Source organism: Lissotriton helveticus, chromosome 6, assembly GCF_964261635.1.
Source record: "Lissotriton helveticus chromosome 6, aLisHel1.1, whole genome shotgun sequence".
Taxonomy (NCBI): domain Eukaryota; kingdom Metazoa; phylum Chordata; class Amphibia; order Caudata; family Salamandridae; genus Lissotriton; species Lissotriton helveticus.
This window is the reverse complement of record NC_136067.1, coordinates 1936106671-1936122557: the sequence shown is the minus strand read 5'-3', so window position 1 is coordinate 1936122557 and position 15887 is coordinate 1936106671. Positions and strand designations below refer to the sequence as shown.

The window sequence follows — 15887 nt, the reverse complement described above, 5'->3', positions numbered from 1 at the left end:
ATAGCCCATTCCCTCAACTTCTTTGCCCCACTGGAAAATTGGTGAGATCTTGTGCCGCCCTGTTTGTTTATATAGTGCATCGTTGTAGTATTGTCTGTACCGTCGAGCACTGATGAATGCTGTATTCTAGGAAGAAAAGCTTGGAGCACTAGATGTACTGCTTCTAGTTCCAATAGATTTCTATGGGATTGACTTTGAGTCCGATGCCACTTGCCACTCACTTGAAAATCTTAGAGATAAGTTCCCCAGCCCTCCAGGGATGTATATGTGGTAATCATTAAAGGTGCAGTCATGTGTTGGAAAGACAGCCCTGCTAACAGCTGTTTTTTGTCTGCCCACCACTGCAAGGCTTTTACAAAGTGAGGAGTTATCCTGATGATATCGTCAAAGAAGCCTTTGGATTAAGCCCACTGCTTGCCCACTTCCTCCTGCATGGGTCTCATTTAGGGGTGACAGAATGGAATCAGTGGTATGCACGATGACATCATGCCCAAGAGAGACTTGTACAGTCGGACTGAAAGAGACTTTTTTCTTCTGATGGGTTTTGTGAGCATGATGTTGCCGTTCCTCCTCAGAATAAACCAAAGCACACGGTGTCTAACTTGGCTCCCAGAAAGACAATTTTTGGCGATGGGCTCTGCTTGGATTTTTTCAGATTGAGAGTGAGACCCAATTGCCAGAAGAGAACTGTGCAGGCCTTTGTGCTTTGTGCTGCTGATTTGCAAGGTGCCTTTATCAGCCAGTCATTAAGATATGGGAAGACTTGACGTTGATGTTGTATGATAAATGCTGCAACCGGATCAGGGCACTTAATGCTGGGTGCAGATATGAGCCTGAAGGGGAGTACTTTGAACAGGAAGTGGCGTCCCGCAACCAAAAACCACAGGTATTTCTTGTGCCTTGGGTGAATGGGTATGTAGAAATAAGCATCTTGGAGGTCTAAGGAGGTCATGAAATCGTGGTGGTTTGGGAGCTTCAGAACCTCCTACAACGTGATCATCCAAAATGATTGTTTTTTTCCTGGCAGACGCTGAGACTTCTGAGGTCTAAAATTGGTTGCCACTGCCTTACCTTCTTTCTGATTAAGAAGGAAGGGGAATAGAAACCTTTGCCCCTGTGGGAGACTGGGACCTTCTCAATCACCCCATTTTGGAGCATGACTTTGAGCTCTTGTTGAAGAGATTTGAGATGCTTTTGGTGGAAGGGTTGTGGTGGGGTTGCCTGTGGTTTTTGGATAAACTCTAGTGTATGTCCGAATTAAACAAGGTGTAGAACTCACCGGTCTCTGGTAATGGTTTTCCATTGGTGAAGGTGGTTGGATATCTTGCCTGCAAGGTAAGCGGTCTTTGATGGGAGAAATACAGGAGAATGTGGTGGAGGAGTGGGAGCCAGAGCCTGTACCGTATCACTGTCCTTGTCTGACTGGGCTTATTTTTCCCTATTTGAGTGGACATAGGATGTTTGAGGAGGTTGTCATTGTTGACATTGGAAATGGTAAGGCTAATTATTCGATGAATATGCAGGGTATGAGTATTGCTGATACCCTCCTCTATAGGAAGGTTGACCTTTACCTCGAAAAAGACTTTTCTGGAACTGTGGCATCCCCAAAGACTTGGCGGCATCTGTGTCGGCCTAGATTGTCTTTAGGGGTTTCTCCACTTGACTTCCAAAAAGATCCTCTCAATCATGCGGAAGGTCTAAAATCTTACTCTGATCCTCCGGGCAGAATGAGGTGGCTTTGAGCAATCCTTGTCTTCTAAGAACTGCCGCCCCTGCTAACAGCCTGAAAACTGTGATGGCGACATCCATGGCAGAATCTAAAATTTTATTGGATGCTCTTTATCCCTCTTACAAGATTTCTTTGCCTCCTCCTTAGCCTCGTCTGGCAGTTGGTCTAGGTATGGGGCTATGTCTGACCACAGCTTGTAATCATAAGGCCTTAAGATCACCAGAGAATTTGCCGCTCACTGTCAATGCTGACATTACCGAACATCGCTTGCTGATAGCATCTAGATGTCTGCCATCCTTATAATGAGGGGCCGAACGAGGTGCTGCCAGATTTTTTGAGCGGCGCTGAGCAGCTTGCATGACCACAGAGTCTGGTTTTGGCTGACCTGTGAGACATGCCAGTGCATTATCAGTAGCCCTGTATTTCTTGTCAAGACGTGGAAGCACCGTCGGTATAGAAGCTGGGGTCTTCATAATTCCAATGCCTTCTTCCCAGATGTTTTCAATAATTGGCATAGCCCTTACAGACTTGCGAAATGGTTCTTTAAAGTCATAAAGGAAACAGTCCGACTGTTTCAACAGCATTGGTAAAGCAAATCTTTTTGCTGCATGTTCTAAAAGATTATGGAACCCTCCTATGTCCTCTGGCGGAGAATCTACTGGAGAGGGTGTTAGTGAAGCAGGCAAAGATATTGAGTAAATTCCCAACTTCGCTCTCATGTCGCGTACTTCTCCCTCTTCCCGCTCTTCGTCCAAAGACATTGCTTCCTAGAGTGGAATGGATTGTGGGGTATTTGTGACGGACAGTCTTGTAGGGGTGGAGTGTTGCACTGGTGATCCGATAGGAGATGGAGATATGGCAATAGGCACTGAAGGTGGGAATCGTCAGCGGTAATCTTCCAACATAAATTGAGGATCTGTGAGAAAGGCAGATGACATTGTGACCATCTCTTGGTGATGCCTCATCTCAGCTTGGGCATAGTAGGTCTGATTATAGTGGTTTTGTTCATCCTCCTCATCATCGTCTTAGAACTTACTATGTAAATCCAAATGGACTATATGCATCTCCAAATGGGCCCTCATCTTCGGAATCTCCCTCCTCCAGAAGATGAATGGGCAGAAGAGGTCCAATTTTACTGGGGGAAGTATGTTCTGGGGTAATCTCTGTGTCCATATGTATAGCAGCAGCCTTTGACGAAAGTGATTTGGTCCCCAATAGTGATTTTGGTGGGTGGTGAAGAAGTCTTCATCGCTAAGATGCCTGCAGTCAACAGCTGTATTATCATTGATAACGGTGGGCTCGACGACTGTTTTGACCTCCGGTGGTAATTTTATCCTCGACGATATTTGTATCTTCATCTGCGATGTCGTCATTGAAGGTGTCTTCGTCGACAATGGTGGCTTGTTTAACAATGCTTTCGTTGATGGTGGTGTCTTCATCAACTCTGATTTCTCCGCCACCGCTGCCTTCGTCAATGGTAACTTCTTCATCAGCGGTCTCAATTTCAAAGATAACAGCTAAATCTTTGTCAACGATACCAGCTGGATGGTCAACGAAATTGGGTCCTGAGTGGACGTCCATGGTGGAGGACCATGGAGAAATATGTCGACGTCCCTGATGTGCATCCCCTTGTCATCGAGGGAGCTGATCTAGAGGGTGATTCATGATGATTGGTTAAGGCAAAACTTTGGTCTCTTTTTTAATAATGACTTTGATAGGTTAATAAACTAAGAGGCCTAGGCATTTTCTAGTCTATACCTATCAGTGTACTACTACTACTACTACTACTACTTTAAAGTACCGGGGAGTTCCATCATGATGAGGTGAATGATTCAAGAATGTAAATCTATGAATGTTCCAGTACTGGAGCAATGAAAAATTATTACTACTCGAACCTAAACCCTTGCTCATTGTTCTTTACTAAAGATTCGATATTCTCAATTTCTAGATTACTCTCTACAGAGGCTGGGGTGTGCAGAATCTGATCAAACAGCCCTTACAGGTAAAAGGGAGAAACTTTTTGGTTTCTTTTGCATGTAGGCTCCAAATATATCTCTGTATTAAACAAACGTTAATATTTCACAGTTTTTATTTGTATTGTATTTACAAAATATTCACACATACAGACTAAACAGTTTCAAGATGTAACAGTGTTGGGAAGGAGAAGAGGGAGCCAGTTAATGCAGAACACTGGAGGGTCATCAGCAGTTCTCAATTCCCGACAATGCTGAAATAGTTAGGATAACACTACTGGGTTCTGAAAGAAATAGCTCTATATGAGTGTTATATTGTGCTTTGTCCATTATACGACCAGAGTATTCACTGGATCATAGTACCTGGTAGCGCGTGAAGTATCACTCAGGAGCAACACATCTTTTCCAATGGACTACATGGGTTAGATATGTTGAGACGCATAGATGGCATCAGCCAACTGTACCCTGCAGTGCTTGAATGCTAGACTCCACCATAAAACTACATCTCCACTTTTTTCTATGCCAGACTTGTTTTTATGGTCAATTTTTGTTGTCAATCTTCAGATGCACCCAGTGTTCTACTCCAACATAGCTTCCTTTTCTTGAGGAGGGGGGTGGGAGGGTGAATGAAAGAGTAAGAGAGTTTGTTTCTCACCCCGTTTTCCCCATTTCAATAGCGTGTTGCAGAGAAGGTAGCGGAACCTTGCTCATGATAAAAAGCATGACCTCTGACCGCTGATAGGTTGGCAGCGTGCTGGCAAAGGAACCTGAGAAGACAGAGAGCACCAGTAGCATGCAAGATAGTAGAGCCCAGCAGAGTGACAGAGGCAAAGAATCCTGACATCAGAGCAGCATGTGAACAATCTCCAGCAGACATATGAAAATAACAGGCACCGGCTCAAAATATCCCATTCCCTGGGAGCTGCAACGTCACACAAAGCATCTCACCAGACTCATAATTCATCACTCCTGAGTAGCTAATCACATGGTTGGAGATCGTACATGTCACATTTTATTTGGGGTACTCAGGTGGCAGGAACTGAGCTCGGGGGGCAGTGGAGCACTTTACACGATTATGCTTTATTACAGATAGTTGAGATGCATGCAGACATGTACATAGGTGAGAAAAAAATCATACCTTGATTAATAACAGAATGGTTATACATTTGTACTAAAAATGAAGAATTACTTTATAGGTGCAGAGTGGACTTTGGTCTGAAACTCTAGGAGTCAAATACATCTGTTACTACAGATCTTCATATTTCGTTTCCCACGTTTTGATATTACCTCATTGCATTTTTACCTTGGATAAAGGCGCTATTGCACCATATTCATAGTAAACCATTAGTAATATATAGAATTGTAGATGGGTAACATGGGGCTGTGAGAACCTTCCTGTTAGAAAAGTCCGCCTTTATTGGCACCCAAAGTGGTGCAAACTAGCTACGGCCAGGACAGCCACCCTAATGTTGAGGATGCTCTGTCCACCATTCCAAAAGCAATAAAGATGCTTCTGATTTCTATAAAACAGTAAACGCTTAAATCATCATGCCAAGTGCTTTTAGATGCAAAATAAGGTAAGACTTTGCGTTTTTCTGCCGTTTGAAATGTCAAAGTGCAAATGTGTGAATAATAGCAGACTAGGCAACACATTTGGAATTCAAGCTAAGTTTTACTTGTAAACGTCTTATTCAACTCCCAGTGAGAAACTCTGGAAAATGGCTATTATATAATTGGCTGTCTGATGAAAGTTAAACGGTGTTTAAAAAAAACAGTGCCCGGTCCGTTTCACACTGAAATAATGTCCATTATCCTTGTTACTAAGCCAGCTACAATAGTGACAAGTAATTAAGAGGGACAGGCTCACCTCCCTCCCGCTGCTTAGGTTGCCTTGGATTTTGCAGCGTTTCCACACAGTGCACCATATAGTATTCAAAAGCGGTTCTGAAGGAAAGGCTAAGGACCAGAAAAGGGCCAGTGTGACTGAGAAACAAAGCAGCGGGAAGGAGGGGAGCAGGTGACGTGCCTGTGCTTTGCCAAGCTCTTGCAAAAGTGAAAAGGGGGAAAAAATTGTTTAGGAAAAAAGAAAAAAAACTTTATAACACAAACACAGTAGATTTTCACCCACTGGCGCTGACACTAATGAGAACATTATAGGTGGGTGCGCACAAACATAATGCAGCAACTCACAGTGAAGACAGGCAACAACAGAAGCTGACTGGCCTACTGCCCCATACTGTATGCCGCGATGGGTGGAAGCAAAATGTGGATGACAATTTAACAGACCAATGGAGAAGCACCAGTAGCTAGCAGCTCCTCTGCGCACGTATATTTTGCAGAATTAAAAAAAAAGTGTGGCAAGACAGCTAAACCGGTCTCAAAGATAGATCAGATTAATGAGTGTGTCCGTTTTCACTTTGGCAAAATATATGGACTAAGATACACATTACTCAAACCTTATTCTTTGTATACAACAGGCTTTTACTAGCACCGACCACACTATGTAAGAGGTTCCCGATTCTACCGAACACTTGTTGGACCTGTTCTTTCCCTAATGCAGATTTATTTCATGTGCTATTTTCTTGCCCAAGGGTACATTCTTTTTGGAAACAGGTATGGAACAAAATTAATTTAATTTTCTCTACTAACTTTTTATTTGCTTTTATTTATATATTTTTAGGACAATTTGTTTGGGACAATACTACAACTAATGTCAAGATTATTGATTTATTGTTAGCAGTTGCTTTTCAGCAGATTGCCACAAATTGGAAAGACTCCACAAAACTTTCTTTTAAAACCTGGTGGTACGTTGTTTGTCATAACCATAGATTAGATACCTCCTTTGCTTATCCTTTGCAATTGGCTACTAAAAGACTAAACTTATAATCACCTGTTACAATTTATATTGATACAAGTGCTAAAAGAACTTTTCAGTTAAAACAATCTCATGAAGAAGTTCTCAATTCACCCTGATTGCCCTGACTGCTCCTACATTGTATTATATTCCAATGATATCATAACTACACCTATATTACTTTGTTTTCTCTAGTCTTATGTATTAGTCCCATTCATAACGTTTTGATTGTACTGCTCTTAGTCTGTATTGATAAGAATTGTCACTATGTACTGCATATAGACACCTCTATTTCTTTCAATAAATTTTTCATTTGAACTTTAAAAAAAAAAAGATCTACGAGTGTGTAACTTTCTCTCTTCTGAGCCACACTTCATCTAGTTCAGGATTCTCCAAAGTCAGGCCTGGGGGCGGATGCGTGCCAGATTTCTAGCATAACCCCTTTTAGGTAAATTGAGCTGTCCTAAACATCTGGCATGGATTCGGCCCTCCAGGGCCGACTTTGGAGAACCCAGATCTAGTCTCACAATATCTTCAATATAGAACGCCAGTGCGTCTGGTTCAGCCAGCACCAAGCTTTTAAAGTCTTCGACCTCTTCAATTATTCTGACAGCAAGGCATCCCTCTGCTGTCCAGTGTACACCCACCGTCCCCCAAATCACCCCCTTCCTCTTGCATTATGCATCCCCCCTCCCACCTGCCCCTCTTCCTGGGGTGTTATGTCGATAGCTACTTGTCCCGTACTTTAACATGAGGCCCTCGCTAACTTTTTCCGCCTATATCTTCCGGTCATGTTTTTTTTATTTTAACTGACCTCATATGATCCATTTGCATTGCTCATCAGTATTTGATTATGTATCCTGGGCTAATACATGACTTTTATACGGCGCTTCGACTCCCCGTGGGTCTGGTCCGCAGCAAATACAACTATTAAGTAAATAAACGTTACACTGCATGTTTGCCTTGATCTAAGTTTTGGATGGCGCCCCATGTAGTTATGGACTTCGGACGGCTGTGCCTGGTGTGTCGATGTTCCGCAGTGAATATATCGCTTTGCACCAGTCCTATGGAGACTCTAAGCGCTGTGTGGAAGCAGTGACATTAGCTCATTTAGGACCTCGTTCTGAGTGTCAGCTTAAATCCCTTTCTAACTCCGCCATTTGTCATGACGGGTATACCGGGACTACAGGTAGCTCGGGAGGGGTGGGGTGGGGTGCTCAGAGTTAACAAGGCTTTGCAAGTGTGAAATGAGGAATTACCGGAGGAATTGACCATCCTACATCCGATTACCCCAGTACTTCATTTGCCCCACATTGCTCCCAAAGATGTTGCGTATTGGAGCAGGTGGAATCTTGAGATGGGGACCCCCCCCCCCCCCCCCCCGGTCTGCTATAAATCATCTTGCAATCCGCCACAGCTCTACACGACGCGCATGGTAGAAGGTGGCACCGAGGCTGAGCACGGGCATTAGATGCGGGTAGAGAGAAAGTGAGCACCAAACTGAGGAACACGATAGGAACGCAGGAGATAGGAACGCATGAAGAGAAATAATGAACATCACGGGGAAATGGTATCGTCCAAAACTCTGTTTTTAATATAAGATCATGGCCTTTGGTGTCGTATCACTGAAAATAGAACATTTACAAACATATTCCGGTCTGCCGGTGCTCGTGGAAGACACGTTTCTACGACAGGGAACGGAACGTTAAAGTGAGTCTGGTGTTATACTGACCTCTGCCGGCCATATTGCATCAATACACTAAAATAGAGGCATGTGCTAGACAAATGATACCCACTTCACAGGTCTTCTAAATTCCTATAAAGAGATTTAACCCATAGTCAAACTATACGTAGAATCAGTGGGTAGGCAAAATGTCACTGAATATACGTGTTTGCTCCTAGTAGGATTATATGTATTAACGGTAATATTTTGAAGGTGAATTTGTATTTGTATTGAGTTTTAACAGTGTAACAACCAAGGAAAGTCACAGGCTGTGACTTTGACTGTACTGCAGAATATTCAAGCTGTGACTCGCAGTACAGTCAATCAAAGGAGCTGACGTATAATTTAAGAACACTTCACGGACAGTTTGTTGCTGGCACAGAACGGGTAAAATCGGTAGCAAAGCTCAAGGGGTGAGGCCGGAGAGCCGGAAGGCTGGGAAGAGCGCGGTGTACACACTGCATGCAGTGCGCCCGAGTTAAGACCCATCTATACGGGCCCAAAGGTCTCTGGGAGGGGTTTCAAAGTCTGTCTGTCCTTCGGCCATGTCTTGAGAGTATACACGGCCTTGCAGCCACTGTGTAACCACCGGAGTTCTCTTTTGCAGCCAGTCCCTGGCTACACATCTTGGAGCAGCACAAACAGGATAGAAGGAAGTTGACGGGCATGCATCGAGTAAGGCGGAGGTGTCACCCCACGAGGCTACCTGGGGCGAGGAGGTAAAGTGGGTGGGTGGGTGGGTGAGGTGAGGGTCGGGTCGGGAAGGGAAGGGGCGGGGCTGGGGGGGGCGTCTCAAGGATCACGGCGATGGCTGAAAGGATTTCTAACCAATAGTTAATAAGCGCGGGGCGTGTAGGAATCTGCTTCAATCAGGTTACACCTCACACACTTACTATTACCGGATCCACTACATTTAGCTACGCATACGGGTGCATATTTATATCGGTGTAGATATTTGAAATGTATCAGTTTATGTTTGTAATTTAGTGGAGTAGTTTTCACCTGTCCACAGCATTATGCCCATGTCTGATCAGGTAGACAGGGCTTTAAGTGGGGGGAAAAAACTGGGGGTGCTCTAAAAGGGGCAGGGCAAACCTCTTAAAGGGGTGTGGCCTGTCCCTGCAGGGGCGTGGTCTAACTCAAGATAACTAGCATTGTGTGCCTATGAAAACCCCTCCAATTAGCCTACCTTTGGAAAACTTTTTCTTCAAAGGATTTCACTTCCTCCTACAAGGCAGCTCACCTATAAGCATGACGTCTCCACTCTGACCCATGATTTCGCTGCCCTCCAACTGGAGCACAGTGTAGGGCACTCTTTCCAGCCAGGCAGAAGGACACAGTGCGGGAAACTGAGCCCACAAACCCTGTGTGAGACTCTTAAGGGGATAGAAGCCTGGAAGAGAATTAAAGGCCGTGAATCTCCTTTTTTGTAGCACTAACGATTCCTGCCTGGAGGTCGGGCAAAAGCATTTTCATGTACATTAATGAATCTTTACACAAATTCTACTTGAGCATAAAAGGTCACAGAGCCACACTCTGCGGGCAGCGTGCGGCGGTGCTTGTGTCATTAACAGGGATAAAAGCCCCGTCGTCGAGGTGTGGCACAGCCGTGAGTGATTATATGGGGGGTGGGTGGCGCTGCTAAATGATGTGCGAAATACCGGGTCTTTGTAGAGCCAAAGCGTGAAGGATGGGACAGGGTTTGCTGTGCTGTTGGAGTCGGAGACACTGTGCACAGCAGACACGTTCTCCTGATTGCCCCTCGAGAGCACTGACTGCTGCACTAACATTCCCTGCACGTTTCCAGGCGCTATTCGATTTTCAGTAGTATACAATTGATTTATCCCTAAACATGCCATAACTATTATATTTACAGTCCTAAAATATATTTTAAAAAACGTATTCTGGCCCGAAAATAGAGCCCGATCCTGTTTCGAGGCTCTCTAAAAATAACTGCCGGTGCTCAGACCCGGCCCACTTAAAGCCCTGCAGGTAGAGTAACCTAGAGAGGGCTCCCACTAGCTTTTGGCAGCTCGTGAGCTGGAGACATAACCAATGGACAAGTAGGCGAGAGAGTGTCCCACATCTCCCGACTGATATACGTTGTAAGGAGAGACATTCAAGGTGGTGCTTCAGGGACAGATGGGGACCCTGCCCTGGCCGCCAATCGTAGGTAGACTAACGTAATAGGAGGAAACCATTGGCATCATGTCGCAATGAGTACAGCAGATATGTCGTGAAATTAAAGTACCATTCTTAAATAAGTCCTCCATTGCTAAACCAATAAATCAATCAAGGATTTCTAAAGTGCAGCAAATCACCCGTGAGGGTCTCAAGGTGTCGGAGTGGCTAACTGCTTTGTGGTGATCTGTTCAATCGAACAGCCAGGTCTTGCGTCCTTTCCTGAATTTAGTGGGAGGAAGCATTGGGCTGTCTGCTGGGCAGAGTAGAGTTGAATCTGGAGGTTTCAGTTTGAAACCCTATGCCAGGTCCCACCTTGCCAGGCACGTCATAGCGAGAACATTGACATCCTGACAAGCTATATGTGGTGGTGCACAGACCTGTCCCAGATTTAAAAGTCTACGAGAGATAGCATGCTTCACATTGAGACGCACTGATGTAGTGTGGATCATGGCCTCATATTTCAAATAGGAGACTTGTGCCACTCAGTAGGAGTGACAATCAGGCAGCACAAGACCGCAAAACTGCAGGGGCCTCGCTAAGACCTCCCAGCGTACCAGTGGCTGTCCTCCCCGCCAAACCAACTGCAGGAGGTCTTGACATCAATGTGTAAAGAAAGAGAGAGGGAGTGAAAAAATGAGGTTTGTAAATAAATATAAAAACTTTAGTAGGACTACCATCTTGATCAGCGAGATTTTCCCTAGTAGGGAGAGGAGGATCCTAATTCAACGCTATACAGACATTTTTGTTTTGTCCAGTGCTGTTCCAAAATTTCTGCGGATCAGCTCATCATAATCTTGAGAGATCCAAACCCCTAGGTAGTGCAAACCTTGCAGGCTCCATTGTAAAGGATACTCAACAGTGGGTATTGTGGGGAAACCAGTGAGTGGAAACTCCTCAGATTTTGTCCAATTTATCTGCAGACCAGAGTATCTCCTATAACAGGCTAGATCCCGAAAATGGGGGAGAGATTAGTCTTGAGGCATGGAACATACAGTATCATGTCATCCTCATAAGGAGATTATAAACGATCTGTTACTGAGGCAGAGACATGTTGAGAATACAGTTCCCGGACACAAGCTAGAGGTTCTACGGCAAGGTCAAATATCAGGAGGGGAAGGGGGCAGGCCTGGTGTGTGGCTCTTCCAGTATCAAATACTTTGGAGTATAATAAATTCTTCCGCACTCTCGCCTTGGGCCCTGTATATAATCGTTTGATAAGTGATAGAAAGTGGTTCCCCAGAGTCAGTCAATGGAGTGTTTAAGGCATGACTGTCCAGACAAGGGAGTTAAATGCTTTTTCACTGTCGAGGGCAACTACAACTGAAGGAAGCTCTGGGCACACTCTGCGTAATATAGCCACTACTGTGTGGAGACTGAACCCTGTACAGCGTTGTGCGATGAAACCAGATTGATCAAGGACCTCTAGAAATTGTATTAAGGTTTGTACACGTTGCACAAGGATTTTAGATTTTTTTTTATTGTCAGTGCTAAGCAATGACAGGAGTCTGTACGAAGAGCAGACAGAGGGATCTTTGGCTTTAGTAATACTGTAATAATTCCTCAATGGTGGAGGATTGGAGACTCTCTCCCAATCGCTGCAGTGTACGTGACCAGAAGCCTCGGGCAAGAATGTCTAGATGTACTTTATAAAAGTCAACTAGTGACCATCACTACCTGGGGCTCTGCCTCTGGGAAGACTCATGACAGTATTTGTGATATCTTCTAGTGTGAACGGGTAATTCAGTATTATCCTGGTTTCACCGTCCAACTAGGTCAGTGGTACCTGACCCAAATAATCTGTGATGTCGGCCTGTTCTCTGCATGGTGCAGAGGCTTACAGATGCTCCAAGAAGTCACTCAGTATTAGGGAAGGGTCTGCTGTGACTATGATTCCCTCACAAGTAATGTTAGTGATCTGGTCAGGACCTGCTGATAGTCCTTCCCAATTGCATGTACAATATCAGGAGGAAGATGTTCACCACACCACCCCAGTTTGGACCCAGCTATGCTGCATTCTGTCCAATCAATTGTTGATTTTGCATTTGTCACCCCGAGTGGGACGGGTATGCCCAGACGTGGGTCCCGTGCTATCCATGACAATGGAGTCAAGCTATCCTGGCTGATGAGGGGTGAAACCCCGAAACCGGTCCTAGGATGCTTGATTCCAATCCAGGGAGGACCTTGCCTGGCAGTTCGGGGTGGACTGTTCCCATTGAGTGCAGGGTCAAGACTGATTTGCATATGGCTGGGTCAAAACTGGAATGGCATGGTGAGCATAAAAACGATGGATTTAGGTCAAGATCTCTGTACTGGGGGGTGAATGTATGACATTGTTCTGCATTCTGTCCATCAATTGTTCTTTTCGCATTGGTCTGGTCAGAGTATCTATCGCTTTTAGGAATCCAGGCAAGGGTATTTCCTGGTCTATTGCCTTCCCCGAAGGCCCGCACACGAGCTCCATGTCCCAGGTATAGGACCTCACTGTCCATCTCCTCACTGTATTACAGTAAGGGAACTTAGAGATGTGCTAAAACAGCCTTATCATTGGTAAAGTCATACATAGCATACATTGCCGCTAGCTGCCGAAACTGAGATTCAATGTGCAAGAGGCAATTACGGCTTGATTTGAGAACCCCATAGCTGGTAGAAATACATATACCTCGAATGTAAGCCTTAAAGGCTTCCAGTAATGAGAAAACTTAATCTACAGAGTTTTCGTTTAGTTCATAATAATCCAATATAGCATCCTGGATCTCTGCCCTGAAAACGTCAGCACGTAATTCGCTACCCTGTTGTTGCCAGCTACAGAAGGGTGGTAGAGGAGCAGGGTCACAGAGCGGCAACTTTACAGGAGAGTGGCCGGAGAGAGTAGGGGGGAGTATGTCAGCCGTGTGAACCTTGTGCATGAGCACACTCGAGACTAGCCACATATTTAAGGGGGGGGATATGTAATGCATGGTAGAGTAAAATATATGTTCAGCTAATGTAAATCGCAATGATCTTAATTTGTCCAGAAGGTCGCAAACCGCCACTACATGAGCAAGAGTAGAACTGGCACGCGATGTGGAGTTCACAGTTTCCTATTATCTGTGACATGGTGTGCGGAATGTGAGGTTTAGTGGCCAGGACCTTCATTTTGCAAGTAACTGTAGAACATCATCAAAGAAGGTAGGGTCATCTACATTTGATTTCGTTAACCAGATAGTGTCATCTACATTTGGACCATATAACTATTCGAGGGCAGAAGCCCGGCCCTGCCCTGAAATATCTGACAGACATTCCCTCATACCTAAACATATTCTACAAAATGCCACCGATATCATGTTAGAAAAAAAAAATAAAGGTTTTCCTCTATAGCTCACCCTGGACTTATGAGCATCAACATGTACAGCATGTGAAGGGACTTAATTGACAGCTGGAGACAGAAATGTAAAGAAATCATTACAAATTGCTTTGCACATTTGGAACAGAACAGTGAACCAGAGCTTAAAGCAAAATGTTTATAGGAAAAGTAAACAACATTCACTGAGTTCCTAGAGCAGAAGATTAATGATAGTCACTGAGAGGAGTGGTTCTACCTCATACATGGAGATATTTGCATCTGCTCTGTCAGGTGGGGATTCTGCCTGCTGGTCGCCAAGCACTGAAAAGTGACGCTTGTCAAACTGGAGCTTGGCATTTTGAGGTCAGCCTTGCTCATTGTGGAGTATATGTGGATGGGTCAGTGGCAGGGAGGCCAGAGAAGCGGTGGAAACGCGGCCCAGAAAACACGAGGGCTACAGCATCATCCAGTAGCAGTGGATGCACCACTGTCCTATTATGGACATGTGATTGGAGGAGAGGTGAGGTCAAAAAGAGGATGCCATCAAGGAGACCACTAAAAAAACCAGTGTCGATCACCCAGCACAATCTAGAGAAGTGAAAAGTGATAAGAGACATTCGCTACTTCTGAAGAGGGGTTCCAGTGGGGAAGAGTATCTTAACAAGCTAGTGTGCCATTAGAAATTCAGCCCAGACCCATAGGACGAGACTCAGCTGTTACAGAAGAGGACAAGAGTGCAAATCCAAGTTTGCCACAGATTCCGCGGAGATGCCACAACGCAGCCACTGAGGAGACAGCAACACCGACGGGATGACAAAGTTAGTAACACCACTGTGGGACCGGATCCCGCAGGCCCCCATTTCAGCACCTCGCAGGACGGGCGAGGGCAACGCCATCTGCAAGGCCAAAACTCAGTACAGTAAGGGATGTCCCCAATGAGCTTCTGCTGCTCCAGAGAACCCTATCCACTGGGTCTCGGAGCCCAGGATACCACTGTAGGAGGGCTGGCCAAGCGACAGCAGTCATAGGGTCACAGCCCAAGCTTGGAAACACCCTCTTGTTTTATTGTTACACAATTAGGTCTGAGATGGTATTCAGAAAATCTTTAAAGACCTGGCTAATCTATCAGGCTTTTTGAGCATGCCATCTCTCAGTTGCTGGGGTTTAGTGCTTAAGGTCTTTTGAGCACCGGGACACTCTTCATAGTAGCTGTTGCGCTATATAAATAGCTTGATTGATAGGATGGTGAATACATTGTGATATAGTGGTCTCCAACTTTTTCCTAAAAGCAGCACTGTTGTGGCATCCACGATGTAAGTGGGGGTACTGTTTCAGATACTCAGTGTGTGGAAAAGTAAATTTTGCCATGTTCTGTGTCCCTACGTGTCCCCCATCCTATGTTATATGTGCATGATTAATATGCATATGTATTTCCCATGATCGATTAAAGACGCAATTACAGTTGTGTCCATCTCTAGTATGCCAGTTCCCAGTTTTCGTGAATACAACGAATATTAGGCCTATGTAAAGCTACGTTGCCACGTTTCTCAGTGTGCACTTTATTTCATTGAAAAGTCCCCGTTTCTAGGCCTCAAGAGGGGCCGGACTCAGATTCAGCTCCTGTCTTCTGAACCCTCTCCGAGGAGCGATACAGCCCCCACCTGTATCCCTGACCCTTCACTTACTTCCTGCCTCACAGTGCCCGGCTCGGCCTGGCTCTGCCTGCCAGTCTGCCAAGAGTATGTTATGATTCTAGTTATCAGTCCAGCCCTCCTTCTCTGCATTCTTAAGCTACTGAATCGCATCAATAGTTTCCGTCATGGTCTAGCCTTTACGTCTCCATGTAAGAGAAATACTGTATTAATGGTCATTTAATATTCTTCAACACGCACTACATGTAGAATAATGCATGCACCAGTCTTAGTGTCTGTTAGCCTTTACCCCGATAACTTTTGGATTCTATCAACATGTTCTCTAAACATCAGATACTAGATATTGTTTAGGTACATGTCGCTCTGACTTTCCAGACTTCAGTCTCTCCTTCTAGCGCAGAAGTCATAGCCCCCAGCTTCTCCTAGTAACACGTCATTATTAGTTTGCGC

The 15887-nt window shown here is 44.9% G+C and overlaps 1 protein-coding gene across 2 annotated transcripts in view; it reads right to left on the bottom strand.

Moving 5' to 3' along the window:
* EFR3B (EFR3 homolog B) overlaps window positions 1-15887 on the bottom strand; it is a 614353-nt gene that overhangs the window by 169479 nt on the left and 428987 nt on the right. For both annotated transcript variants that reach the window (XM_078649934.1, XM_078649935.1), the window contains exon 11: window positions 4358-4469. In XM_078649934.1, coding sequence (XP_078506060.1) covers window positions 4358-4469 — 112 coding nt within the window. The remainder of the gene's footprint in view (window positions 1-4357; window positions 4470-15887) is intronic.